Source organism: Eucyclogobius newberryi, unplaced genomic scaffold (genome assembly GCF_026437365.1).
Source record: "Eucyclogobius newberryi isolate DKJ021-1_F unplaced genomic scaffold, fEucNew1.0.hap1 SCAF_13, whole genome shotgun sequence".
In the NCBI taxonomy this organism is placed as follows: domain Eukaryota; kingdom Metazoa; phylum Chordata; class Actinopteri; order Gobiiformes; family Gobiidae; genus Eucyclogobius; species Eucyclogobius newberryi.
Window position 1 is genome coordinate 34,491,088 of NW_027315757.1, and position 13,917 is coordinate 34,505,004.

The 13,917-nt window shown below is 44.9% G+C and overlaps 1 protein-coding gene across 1 annotated transcript; it reads left to right on the plus strand.

Annotated features, from left to right (window-relative positions):
• Positions 1-1,718: 1,718 nt before the first annotated feature.
• On the plus strand, positions 1,719-9,190 carry LOC140358827 (uncharacterized). The gene is made up of 3 exons (XM_072443876.1): positions 1,719-2,199; positions 6,495-7,358; positions 8,352-9,190. Exons 1-3 carry the CDS (start codon positions 1,752-1,754, stop codon positions 9,149-9,151), a joined length of 2,112 nt encoding a protein of 703 aa, XP_072299977.1. The 5' UTR covers positions 1,719-1,751; the 3' UTR covers positions 9,152-9,190.
• The last annotated feature ends 4,727 nt before the right edge of the window (positions 9,191-13,917 follow it).

The following is a 13,917-nucleotide window of genomic DNA, read 5'->3' on the forward strand; positions in this document are numbered from 1 at the left end:
TAAAAAGATTAAGATTCCTCGTCACACAAATAGAAACATAAGTACATATAGAAAAAGCCTCTTCCAAATTAAAATGCAGGAAATGTGCTTTGACATACTAATCATTGGAATATTGTAAGTAGAAAACAATGCCAATGGACTCAAAACTTCCACAGTTTCACATCATTTCCAGTATATAGTTCCCTACAAAGTCATCAAACTCAAATTCACTGTGTATTTGGATCATAACAAACGAGTTCATCCAACAAGCCTCAAAATGTCTCTTTTTCCTTCTCAGTCGGCCTTGATTGAACCAGGAGTCGATGGCGAAGCCCCCGATCTGCTCCACTGTGAGCCCTAAGGGGATTGAAGGAAGACAGAAAGCAAGTGTTTGGAGTTCAAGAAGGTAGAGTGAAGAGATTATGGTCTAATCCTGTTCACGGCCAATCAGTGAGCAGCCTGACCTCACCACAGCAGCGTGCAGACAAAACACCGGCTGGATTAGGACGTTTTACTCCGTTAGTCTGTTCGTGTAAGCCATTTCCTGCTCTGGTAGATGTCACTGGTTCTGGACAAGAGAGTAACTGCTCCGTGACAGGTGGTGGGGACGGGTGGTGGTGACAGGTGGTGGTGACGGGCGGTTCCCATGGGCCGGTGGCTGTTACACATGGACGAAACTCTTCAGCACAGCCCAATGGACGGAAGAATCTACATGGATGGAAGTCGGTCAGTGAATCGGATGAACGATAGTTGCAGAGGTAAATAAAAAAGAGATGTATCCTTATAGATAGAGATGATGGTTTTCTGAATGATATTACAGTGACGAAGCATGTTGGAGACAGACACAACATGCCCAGGTGATGTCTCGTTCGTATGTGTTTAGCGGCCTTAAAGTCTTCACAGATGCAGCACGTTAAACTCACATTTTATTTGGCAGCAGCTGAGATTTTGAATCTAAATCTCGAATCTATTTACGGTTGCGTTTGTTTTTTCTCCTCCCTCTGTCCACAAAGAGCTAAAAGTGAATCCTCTGCCAGGTCCACACCACATAAACTTTGCTTCAGAGATTCCTCTGTTATTCCAGAGGCACAAATGACACACACACAGCCTGTTAAGTGGAAGAAACAACATCCAATTCATTTATTCATTTTTTGGGGGAATGAGACTAAACCAGAATAATAAAGAGTGGTAATTAAAGCGGTAACATGACATAATCACCCGTGGGCAGAAACAATCTAGCTTTCAGGCCTTGTGCATGTGTCTCATGTAACTTTTCTGGTGGAGGTTCTGCTTGTCTCCATGGAAATGGTTTAGCTTTACCTGGAGCGTCTCACAGTATGGCATTATAATGATCTACCTTGCATTTATTTAAGTATGTTTTCATTGCTCAAATTGACCTTGACGTGTGTTGTTATCATGAGGGGGCTCGGCTCTCCACAGATCAGACCTGTAACTTTGTCTGGAGACATCACCTACTTGTTCTTATGGAGTTATACATGTTTAAGGCCTGTGACCATTCCAGGCAAAGCGGCCACATCTCCATGGTGACAAACAGGTGTCGCGACCCTCCACAGGAAATGTTAGACAAAGTTCTAATCCTCAAAATTGTCTTTCAACGGTTAATTCTAACATCACAATTTAGAGGGACAGAACTTGCAGACGCAGAAGAACAACCTCCTCGTTTATACTTTATTCTTCTTTTCATTGGACAGATCGCTGAAGCGTCAGTGGAAGCGACTGGATAAGACTGGATAAGGGAAGAGCAGAGCACCATGAGTCTGGCTAAAGTGCCTGGAATAAAGGGCCTTGTGTCCAGCTCTCAGGCCAAAAGGCGCTTCAAGAGTGACCTGTCTGTGGACATGATCGGCCCGCCCATGGGGGACTTCCGCCACACCATGCACGTGGGCCGCGGGGGCGATGTCTTTGGGGACACGTCTTTCCTCAGTAATTATGGCGGGGGCGCCAGGGAGCCGGGCAGTCCTGACTCCACCACCTCCAGGACCAGCTTCTTCACGCGCACATTCAAACACGTGCGCAAGAACTCTGGACCGCGCCCGAGAGGCGGGTCACGTGACCTGTCATCTCCGCCCCCAGATGTATCGCCCATCATCAAAAACGCCATCTCCCTGCCACAGCTCAACATGGTGGACTCTGGGTGCCTCCAGAGGGCAGTGTTGACCACCTCGTTCAGTTCTGCAGACGATGTGCTCTGTACGTACGGTGAGAGCCTTCACTTTCTTATGTCCTTTTACTGGCTGTGGTCAGGCAGACATGACGCCCTTTTCCCAAATATATTTATTGGTAGTGTACGCACAGCAAAGATTAGGAATAAATCAGGACTGAAGCAAGATTTAACCTTGCCTTGGATGAACCAGTACAAGCATCACAGACGGTATCACCAGTGGTACGTGGACCAGGGTTTGAGAACCACATTCAAACGTTTTTTCAGGAATCTGGGTTTGTGCAAATGTTTAAGACAAAATGTTTAAGACAAATGTTTAAGACAAAATGTTTAAGACAAATGTTTAAGACAAAATGTTTAAGACAAATGTTTAAGACAAATGTTTAAAGGCGCTATGGACGATTTTTCGGCGATTTGAGAACGCAGGTGGAAGTGCGCATGCCACTCCCCCGTGTGGACTGATACAACACACACGTGCGTTTGTTTATTAGCGCAACGGAGCGCATCGCATCTCTCGTCTCCCGTAGATTTCTGTCCACTTCTGCGTCAGCTCGAACTGTCTTTCTCCGTCTTCATTTTGCCCCGTACACTGAGGGAACTATATTATGATAGATCCATGCGCTTAGGCACGCGGAAACGTGGGGACGAGCCTGACGCGGCTGCAGGTGAGCGATAGGTGCGTTTTATGATTGATACGTGGCAGGACAAATGATTCATCCACGCCACGAGGAAATATGATAAAAAAATTGCTGAAAAAAATCGTCCATACCACCTTTAATACAAATGTTTAAGACAATACAATAAGTCACATTCCTTCTAAAACACTACCTTAGCTCAAAGCGGTCAAAGTCAAAGAGACCGTGCTCCCGCTGGAGTCTCCTCTGTCCTCTTGGCAGTGGTGGTACAAAAGTAAAAGTAGTGTATTTAAGTATTTAGGTATCTGTGCTTTACTTAAGTCGTTTTTACAGTGGACGCTTCGTCACTACATTTGAAAGCAGGAATCTGTGCTTTTTACATTTTTGAACTGGACTGAAAAAGTACTGATCTTTTGGGTTGAGGAGGTATTTTATCTTGAGTTCAAGACCCAGCTTTGAGCAAACAAAATATACAGATAAAATTAACTTTAAAAATTAAGAAATGTATTTTAATTGACATTTGTTGACTATTCTATACCAAAATCACGACATTTAACACGTAAAACAGTTCTCAAAATCTGTGTGAACTTTTACTTTTTACTCTTAACATAAATTTTTAAAAAGGCACCACTTCAATACATAAGTAGAATTTTTTTTTACATCTCATTTTGGTACTTTTATTTAAGTAACAAACTAGAGTACTTTTTTCGCCAGAGCCTCTTGGAAACAAATGCTATTTAACTGAATCTGACAGATGTATTGTAAAAATCTGAACTCATATTCTAGAGACCATGAGGGTTTCATGAGGGTTTTATGAGGGTTTCATGAGGGTTTCATGAGGTTTCATGAGGTTTCATGAGGTTTCATGAGGTTTCATGAGGTTTCATGAGGGTTTTATGAGGGTTTCATGAGGTTTCATGAGGGTTTCATGAGGGTTTCATGAGGGTTTCATGAGGTTTCATGAGGTTTTATGAGGGTTTCATGAGGGTTTCATGAGGTTTCATGAGGTTTCATGAGGGTTTCATGAGGTTTCATGAGGGTTTCATGAGGGTTTCATGAGGTTTCATGAGGTTTCATGAGGGTTTCATGAGGTTTCATGAGGGTTTCATGAGGGTTTATTGTGGATTTCATGAGGGTTTCATGAGGTTTCATGAGGGTTTCATGAGGGTGTCATGAGGGTGTCATGAGGGTGTCATGAGGGTTTCATGAGGGTTTCATGAGGGCTTATTGAGGGTTTCATGAGGGTTTCATGAGGTTTCATGAGGGTTTCATGAGGGTTTCATGAGGTTTCATGAGGGTTTCATGATGGTTTCATGAGGGTTTCATGAGGTTTCATGAGGGTTTCATGATGGTTTCATGAGGGTTTCATGAGGTTTTCATGAGGGTTTCATGAGGTTTCATGAGGGTTTCATGAGGGTTTCATGAGGTTTCATGAGGGTTTCATGAGGTTTCATGAGGTTTCATGAAGGTGTTATGAGGTTTCATGAGGGTGTCATGAGGGTGTCATGAGGTTTCATGAGGGTGTCATGAGGTTTCATGAGGTTTCATGAGGGTTTCATGAGGTTTCATGAGGGTTTCATGAGGGTTTCATGAGGTTTCATGAGGGTTTCATGAGGAGTCATGAGGGTTTCATGAGGTTTCATGAGGGTTTCATGAGGGTTTCATGAGGTTTCATGAGGGTTTCATGAGGGTTTCATGAGGTTTCATGAGGTTTCATGAGGGTGTTATGAGGTTTCATGAGGGTGTCATGAGGGTGTCATGAGGGTGTCATGAGGTTTCATGAGGGTGTCATGAGGTTTCATGAGGTTTCATGAGGGTTTCATGAGGTTTCATGAGGGTTTCATGAGGGTTTCATGAGGTTTCATGAGGGTTTCATGAGGGTGTCATGAGGGTTTCATGAGGTTTCATGAGGGTTTCATGAGGTTTCATGAGGTTTCATGAGGGTTTCATGAGGTTTCATGAAGGTGTTATGAGGTTTCATGAGGGTGTCATGAGGGTGTCATGAGGTTTCATGAGGGTGTCATGAGGTTTCATGAGGTTTCATGAGGGTTTCATGAGGTTTCATGAGGGTTTCATGAGGGTTTCATGAGGTTTCATGAGGGTTTCATGAGGAGTCATGAGGGTTTCATGAGGTTTCATGAGGGTTTCATGAGGGTTTCATGAGGTTTCATGAGGGTTTCATGAGGGTTTCATGAGGTTTCATGAGGTTTCATGAGGGTGTTATGAGGTTTCATGATGTTTCATGAGGGTTTCATGAGGTTTCATGAGGGTTTCATGAGGGTTTCATGAGGTTTCATGAGGGTGTCATGAGGTTTCATGATGTTTCATGAGGGTTTCATGAGGTTTCATGAGGGTTTCATGAGGGTTTCATGAGGTTTCATGAGGGTTTCATGAGGGTGTCATGAGGGTTTCATGAGGTTTCATGAGGGTTTCATGAGGTTTCATGAGGTTTCATGAGGGTTTCATGAGGTTTCATGAGGGTTTCATGAGGGTTTCATGAGGTTTCATGAGGGTTTCATGAGGGTGTCATGAGGGTTTCATGAGGTTTCATGAGGGTTTCATGAGGGTGTCATGAGGTTTCATGAGGTTTCATGAGGGTTTCATGAGGTTTCATGAGGGTTTCATGAGGGTTTCATGAGGTTTCATGAGGGTTTCATGAGGGTGTCATGAGGGTTTCATGAGGTTTCATGAGGGTTTCATGAGGTTTCATGAGGTTTCATGAGGGTTTCATGAGGTTTCATGAGGGTTTCATGAGGGTTTCATGAGGTTTCATGAGGGTTTCATGAGGGTGTCATGAGGGTTTCATGAGGTTTCATGAGGGTTTCATGAGGGTTTCATGAGGGTTTCATGAGGTTTCATGAGGGTTTCATGAGGGTTTCATGAGGGTTTCATGAGGTTTCATGAGGTTTCATGAGGGTTTCATGAGGTTTCATGAGGGTTTCATGAGGGTTTCATGAGGTTTCATGAGGGTTTCATGAGGGTGTCATGAGGGTTTCATGAGGTTTCATGAGGGTTTCATGAGGGTGTCATGAGGTTTCATGAGGTTTCATGAGGGTTTCATGAGGTTTCATGAGGGTTTCATGAGGGTTTCATGAGGTTTCATGAGGGTTTCATGAGGGTGTCATGAGGGTTTCATGAGGTTTCATGAGGGTTTCATGAGGTTTCATGAGGTTTCATGAGGGTTTCATGAGGTTTCATGAGGGTTTCATGAGGGTTTCATGAGGTTTCATGAGGGTTTCATGAGGGTGTCATGAGGGTTTCATGAGGTTTCATGAGGGTTTCATGAGGGTGTCATGAGGGTTTCATGAGGTTTCATGAGGGTTTCATGAGGGTTTCATGAGGTTTCATGAGGGTTTCATGAGGGTGTCATGAGGGTTTCATGAGGGTTTCATGAGGGTTTCATGAGGGTTTATCGTATCCTACATGTATAAAGTATGAGCGAAAAGGTAAATGATCGACCAAAAACCATCCATGTTTCTGTCCCGCTCTAATAACTCAGCTTTAGTCTGTAAATGTCAGTCAGCTCACCAATAATAGTGAATGAAGTTCCCTACGCTAACTTTATTCCCACATTCGCCATAGTAAAACTGTGGTTACCGAGGCAACAGCAGTAAACAAAAACACCTCAAAACAGCAACATACACAGCTGGTTTGAAGGACAAAGTGGGCATTTCCTGTCATCTCTGTCTAACCATCAGTAAACATGCTTCAGCCAATCAAAGCACAGCAGGCAGCAGTGAGCACCAAGTGCACTGGAAATCCCCTCATGGTCACAACGTGTCCCCTCATGGTCACAACGTGTCCCCTCATGGTCACAACCTGTCCCCTCATGGTCACAACGTGTCCCCTCATGGTCACAACCTGTCCCCTCATGGTCACAACGTGTCCCCTCATGGTCACAACCTGTCCCCTCATGGTCACAACGTGTCCCCTCATGGTCAAATCTGTCCCCTCATGGTCACAACTTGTCCCCTCATGGTCACAACTTGTCCCCTCATGGTCAAACCTGTCCCCTCATGGTCACAACTTGTCCCCTCATGGTCACAACGTGTCCCCTCATGGTCACAACGTGTCCCCTCATGGTCAAACCTGTCCCCTCATGGTCACAACTTGTCCCCTCATGGTCAAACCTGTCCCCTCATGGTCACAACTTGTCCCCTCATGGTCACAACGTGTCCCCTCATGGTCACAAATTGTCCCCTCATGGTCAAACCTGTCCCCTCATGGTCACAACTTGTCCCCTCATGGTCACAACGTGTCCCCTCATGGTCACAACGTGTCCCCTCATGGTCACAACCTGTCCCCTCATGGTCACAACGTGTCCCCTCATGGTCACAACCTGTCCCCTCATGGTCACAACGTGTCCCCTCATGGTCACAACCTGTCCCCTCATGGTCACAACGTGTCCCCTCATGGTCACAACCTGTCCCCTCATGGTCACAACGTGTCCCCTCATGGTCACAACCTGTCCCCTCATGGTCACAACGTGTCCCCTCATGGTCACAACTTGTCCCCTCATGGTCACAACGTGTCCCCTCATGGTCACAACCTGTCCCCTCATGGTCAAACCTGTCCCCTCATGGTCACAACTTGTCCCCTCATGGTCACAACGTGTCCCCTCATGGTCAAATCTGTCCCCTCATGGTCACAACTTGTCCCCTCATGGTCACAACTTGTCCCCTCATGGTCAAACCTGTCCCCTCATGGTCACAACTTGTCCCCTCATGGTCACAACGTGTCCCCTCATGGTCACAACGTGTCCCCTCATGGTCAAACCTGTCCCCTCATGGTCACAACTTGTCCCCTCATGGTCACAACTTGTCCCCTCATGGTCAAACCTGTCCCCTCATGGTCACAACTTGTCCCCTCATGGTCACAACGTGTCCCCTCATGGTCACAATGTGTCCCCTCATGGTCACAACTTGTCCCCTCATGGTCACAACGTGTCCCCTCATGGTCACAACCTGTCCCCTCATGGTCAAACCTGTCCCCTCATGGTCACAACTTGTCCCCTCATGGTCAAACCTGTCCCCTCATGGTCACAACTTGTCCCCTCATGGTCACAACTTGTCCCCTCATGGTCACAACTCGTCCTCTGCTGCTCAGAGGGTCTGTTTAGAGTGGGACAGGGCTGGTGACATAGGGCCCACACCACACAATATACACACTAAACTGTCCTCAGTACTGTACATATACCTAAATGTTTTATAGTATGTTTTTATAGATGATCTACTGAATATCTTTGTCATACTCTCAAACAATAACCATAATACCGTTTAATCCTGGTTTAGACCTTGTTGTTATATTGGTTATTACTTTATAATAAGGCTCGGCTCCTCTGGTCCCACACTGCCCCCTCCTGGTGAAAGTGTAAAACTGCCACTTCTTTTCAGAACAGTTTGTCTGGGTTACTATGCATAAAAAAGGTAGTCAACATAATAACATTTATTATTTGCACATTGCTTAAACCATAACTGCAGCATAATTAACTATAACTATATTTACCTTATGTATATAGTTGATCAGACTGAATTGTCTGTAAATAATGATCATGTGTTTTGTGTGGACAGGTTACCAGTCCCTGCCCCGGCTCTCCCGTATGGAGCGACCGGGCCCGGATGGAGAGTCCTGCCGGGGCTCCCTGCCACGCTCCGACTCCCTCACCTCCTTCACCCTTGACCTGGGCCCCTCCCTCATGACTGAGGTGCTCAGCATGATTGACATCCACAGCTGCCTTCAGATGTCCAATCAGAGCCAGGCAGAGAGGGAAGGAGAGGGTCAAGAGGAGGAAGAGGAGGAGGAAGAAGAGGAAGACTCCACGCCTGTACAGAGCCCTGAGGTCCTGTCCCCTGACCCTTGTGTGAGAGTGTACGACAGACATATGAACAACAGGGGGCGCTGTAGTGGCTCAGACTTCACACAGCCACAGGAGCGTCCCGAGTGTGGGATCCAGGCCCAGAGTTTTCAAAGAGCAGCAAGTGTCCTGTCCCGTCACTATGGAGGCGCGTCCTTCACACGGAGCAGAGGGGACAGGAGCATGTCTCCTGTCTGTAACCATGACAACATGTCTCCTGTCTGTGACCGCCACAACATGTCTCCTGTCTGTAACCATGACAACATGTCTCCTGTCTGTGACCGCCACAACATGTCTCCTGTCTGTAACCATGACAACATGTCTCCTGTCTGTGACCGCCACAACATGTCTCCTGTCTGTAACCATGACAACATGTCTCCTGTCTGTAACCATGACAACATGTCTCCTGTCTGTAACCATGACAACATGTCTCCTGTCTGTAACCACCACATGAAGTCAGCATCTACTTCTTCAGAGGACGAGGAAGAGATTAAAGTATGAAATAAACATTAAAGGTGCAATGGACGATTTTTCGGCGATTTGAGAACTCAGGCGGAAGTGCTCATGCCACTCCCCCGTGCTCATGCCACTCCCCCGTGCACATACCACTCCCCCGTGCTCATGCCACTCCCCCGTGCTCATGCCACTCCCCCGTGCTCATGCCACTCCCCCGTGCACATGCCACTCCCCCGTGCTCATGCCACTCCCCCGTGCACATACCACTCCCCCGTGCACATACCACTCCCCCATGCTCATGCCACTCCCCCGTGCACATACCACTCCCCGTGCACATACCACTCCCCCGTGCTCATGCCACTCCCCTGTGCACATGCCACTCCCCCATGCTCATGCCACTCCCCCGTGCACATACCACTCCCCCGTGCACATACCACTCCCCCGTGCTCATGCCACTCCCCCGTGCACATACCACTCCCCCGTGCACATGCCACTCCCCCGTGCTCATGCCACTCCCCCGTGCACATACCACTCCCCCGTGCACATACCACTCCCCCATGCTCATGCCACTCCCCCGTGCACATACCACTCCCCCGTGCACATACCACTCCCCCGTGCACATGCCACTCCCCCATGCACATGCCACTCCCCCGTGCACATGCCACTCCCCCGTGCACATACCACTCCCCCATGCTCATGCCACTCCCCCGTGCACATACCACTCCCCCGTGCACATACCACTCCCCCGTGCACATGCCACTCCCCCATGCACATGCCACTCCCCCGTGCACATGCCACTCCCCCATGCACATGCCACTCCCCCGTGCACATGCCACTCCCCCGTGTGGACTGATACAACACACACGTGCGTTTGTTTATTAGCGCGATGGATTGCATCGCATCTCTCGTCTCCCGTAGATTTCCGTCTCTTCTGAGTCAGCTTGAACGGTCTTTCTCCGTCTTCATTTTGTCCCGTACACTGAGGGAACTATATTATGATAGATCAATGCGCTTAGACACACGGCTGCAGGTGAACGAGGCTCTGCAGGTGAGCAGTAGGTGCGTTTTATGATTGATACGTGGCAGGACTAATCGACAGTCCACGCCACGAGGAAATAAGACTCAAATTTGGGACAAAAAAATCGTCCATTCAACCTTTAAGAAAGTGATCAGCGCTACACGACACATGGGAATTTTATGAACTTCAGATCAAACTATAATATGTTCAAAAAAATAAATGTATATAAACATGACATTTTCATCTGGAGTGTGTTTCTGTTGTGCTTAAACATTCATGCGTAACACACTTTTGATGCTGCTTTGGATTCAGATCCAGTGCAAATGAAGTGAATCAGGCTCAACATTCCCTCTTCTCCACGATCATCCAGGTTCCTCCTGTAGCACCTCGTCTATTAGGCCATAGGCTGTAACTCAGAATGTGGCTAGAAAATGAATTTCGCTCCACCACATCAAGACTACTTTTCAAAAGTGGTTTTCCAATCTCAAAGATGTACTTGAGCTGGGGGAAAAAGTTCTCCGCATGATTTCTGCCAGTATTTGAGAAAATAGGTGTCGAAGTTGCCAGTTTACCCAAATATGTGACAAATTGGGCTGTACACCCATCTTCATACCTTCTTATTTTTTTCATTCTTTGATTGATTACTTCAGAAACTCAGATTCTCAGAGACATAACTACTTTCTTGAAGGATGTAAAGTGGTAAGACTCTGGGTGCTTTAGTTTATGTGCAAATGTAAGTTAAAAAAACAGTTTTAACAATTTTGCATGTTATCGTTACGCACTTGAAAACTCTTACTCCACATTTAGTATTCAACTGATGCTTCAACAATTACAAATTCTCTAGTCTTGATTCATACTACACTATAAAAACATAATCTAAAAGTAGTATTTTAACCCTTTCAACACCAGTTGCCCATTTGAAGAAAGAAAACATAGGCTATTGGTAAAGGTTTTATTCTATAGAACGGATATAATTTTATGTAATGTATTTACAATATGAACAATATGAATAATTACAATCATAAAAGCAGTATTTACATCGTGATAAACAGGCTAATTAACATCTTTCGATCTAGTATAAGGCAAACTTTCTGCAGAATAGGATATACAAACAAACAGAGGAATGATATAAGTATGATTGATGTCAAAATGTGTAAGTACAACATTAACATGAGGCCATGACATTGGACTGGTTTGATTTTTACCTTTTGAGGACAAATATATATCTTGGCAAATTGACAGTAAACAAAGCTCAACCTCCTCGGATACATTTACAATGTTAGACAATGTCAATTTATCACTAGCACCTACACACCAAAAATGTAAGTTATAAAGTTCAATTGGCACAATCTTTCTGGCAGAGGAAACATTTAGATCCTCTGATGTAGGAGGCCAATTTACATCCATACTAGGGGCACTCTTGACCGCTTGTTTCATCCATACTAGGGGCACTCTTGACCGCTTGTTTCATCCATACTAGGGGCACTTTTGACCGCTTGTTTCAGTGATACTAGGGGCACTTTTGACCGCTTGTTTCAGTGATACTAGGGGCACTTTTGACCGCTCGTTTCAGTGATACTAGGGGCACTTTTGACCGCTTGTTTCATCCATACTAGGGGCACTCTTGATCGCTTGTTTCATCCATACTAGGGGCACTTTTGACCGCTTGTTTCATCCATACTAGGGGCACTCTTGACCGCTTGTTTCATCCATACTAGGGGCACTTTTGACCGCTTGTTTCAGTGATACTAGGGGCACTTTTGACCGCTTGTTTCAGTGATACTAGGGGCACTTTTGACCGCTTGTTTCATCCATACTAGGGGCACTCTTGACCGCTTGTTTCATCCATACTAGGGGCACTTTTGACCGCTTGTTTCATCCATACTAGGGGCACTTTTGACCGCTTGTTTCATCCATACTAGGGGCACTCTTGATCGCTTGTTTCATCCATACTAGGGGCACTCTTGACCGCTTGTTTCATCCATACTAGGGGCACTCTTGACCGCTTGTTTCATCCATACTAGGGGCACTCTTGACCGCTTGTTTCAGTGATACACCTGCACTGTAAACTGTCCTTGAGAGCTCTCGCAGTGCTGCATCTTTACCACTTTCTGGCTCCATTTCTCCATCACTACATGACATCTCAGAAACTGACATATCAGTTTCAGTGGAAGAACCTGGTGGAGAAGTCCTGTCGTCTCCGTGGAAACCATTTCACTCAGGTTTCTTCTTGGTGGTTTGTGAAAATTCAGCTGTGGGAAGTCTGGCTGTAATCTCTTCTTCAGAAGATCGGATCTGTAAAAATTAGACAAGGAATAGAAATTCATAAGTATTGATAGATTACTATTTTATTTGTGTTTTAGTTTTAGAATTATTATTTTATTTGTGTTTTAGTATCCTATGTTTGTTGTTTATTTTGTGTTGTGTTTTAACAGGGTAACCACTTTTCTCACTGGGTTTTCCCTGTATAAATAAACAAAATGAATGAGAATATGTAGACTCCTGTAGCTAACTGGATTAGTTTGATCTTGAATGAAATTTCATGAATAAACATAGCTGTGATGTTTATCTGATCTTCTATTGTTTTCTTTCATAAACAATAAGAATAATTTAATTACCGGTAACTTCCATGACCAGGGTGTTTTTTGATGAATTTCTGGAACAGGGACAAGAGCTTCTTCATTCTGAGGATTTCCTGGTTTTCAATCAGTCGTGTCCGGATGACAGTGTCACAGAATGCTGTATGTCTGCCGTACTCCCAGACTTTAGCTCACCTGTATAAAGCAAGGAAATGCAGTGATTGAAATATACTAGCTCACTACAAACAGAAATTTGCTTTGATTCAAACGTCTTTAAAATGATCGTGTAGTCATTACAATAATTTTCAATTAAATTATGAATTTATCTAAATATATGGAAATATATATATTTTATTTGATTACCAAAATGTTACCTTTCATCACTTGTCTTCTTTGTCAGAAAGCTTGTGTATTCTTTGTAACACCTCTTGTGATAGAGGTGCCTCTGGTACACATCAGGATGGATTCATCTGCTCTTGATTCAGCTGCTTTGACCAAACTTCCCAGTAAAGGAGAAGTAAAAGAATTTCAATCAAGGGTGAGCACAATCAGTAAACAATCGCAAAAGTTGTATTGCCTTTTTATTCAACTCACATCATCATACAGTCTCACGTACATTACATCTACACCTACATGTCATAAACTAGGCACATATTCCTATAGTGATCTGTTCTCTTCTTCTGTATCTACCTCTGGATCTTCCTGCGTTGCATCAATGAAATGTCCCCATGTGGGACAAAAAAGGAATATCTTTTCTTATCTTATCTATGTATATTTTGGCCAACTTATTTCATTGTGATTAGTCCTATTTACCACAAGCAAGAGAAAACACACATGCAAGAATCAGTATATAATCTACTCACCAGCAGTTAAAGTTTCAGCTTGGACCAATTTATCTTTCTTTGTCTTGTGAGCCTCTTTGATACAGCGATCAACCTTCTGCCAATGATGCAAACTGCAGGAAGTACATCGCTTGACTTTTTAGATGATTTTGTCTTTACATCTGTGGTAGATCTCAGTCGTTTGGGAGAAGGTGGCAGAGTTGATGTGGTAGATTCACCTTCTCACCCTCGCCATGCTGCCCACATACCGACTGTTTTGCTTTTCAGCACTAGTAATTCGTTTCTTGTCAATGAAACGTCTATAGCATGTAGGGTGAAACGTCTATAGCATGTAGGGTGAAACGTCTATAGCATGTAGGGTGAAACGTCTAT

What these genes read in the sequence shown, in the direction of transcription:
- LOC140358827 (XM_072443876.1), top strand. Translation starts at nt 1,752, where the DNA reads ATGAGTCTGGCTAAAGTGCCTGGAATAAAGGGCCTTGTGTCCAGCTCT. An exon ending in CGATGTGCTCTGTACGTACG is followed by an intron (nt 2,200 to 6,494) that starts GTGAGAGCCTTC and finishes TCTAACCATCAG; the next exon opens with TAAACATGCTTCAGCCAATC. An exon ending in TCACAACCTGTCCCCTCATG is followed by an intron (nt 7,359 to 8,351) that starts GTCAAACCTGTC and finishes TAATGATCATGT; the next exon opens with GTTTTGTGTGGACAGGTTAC.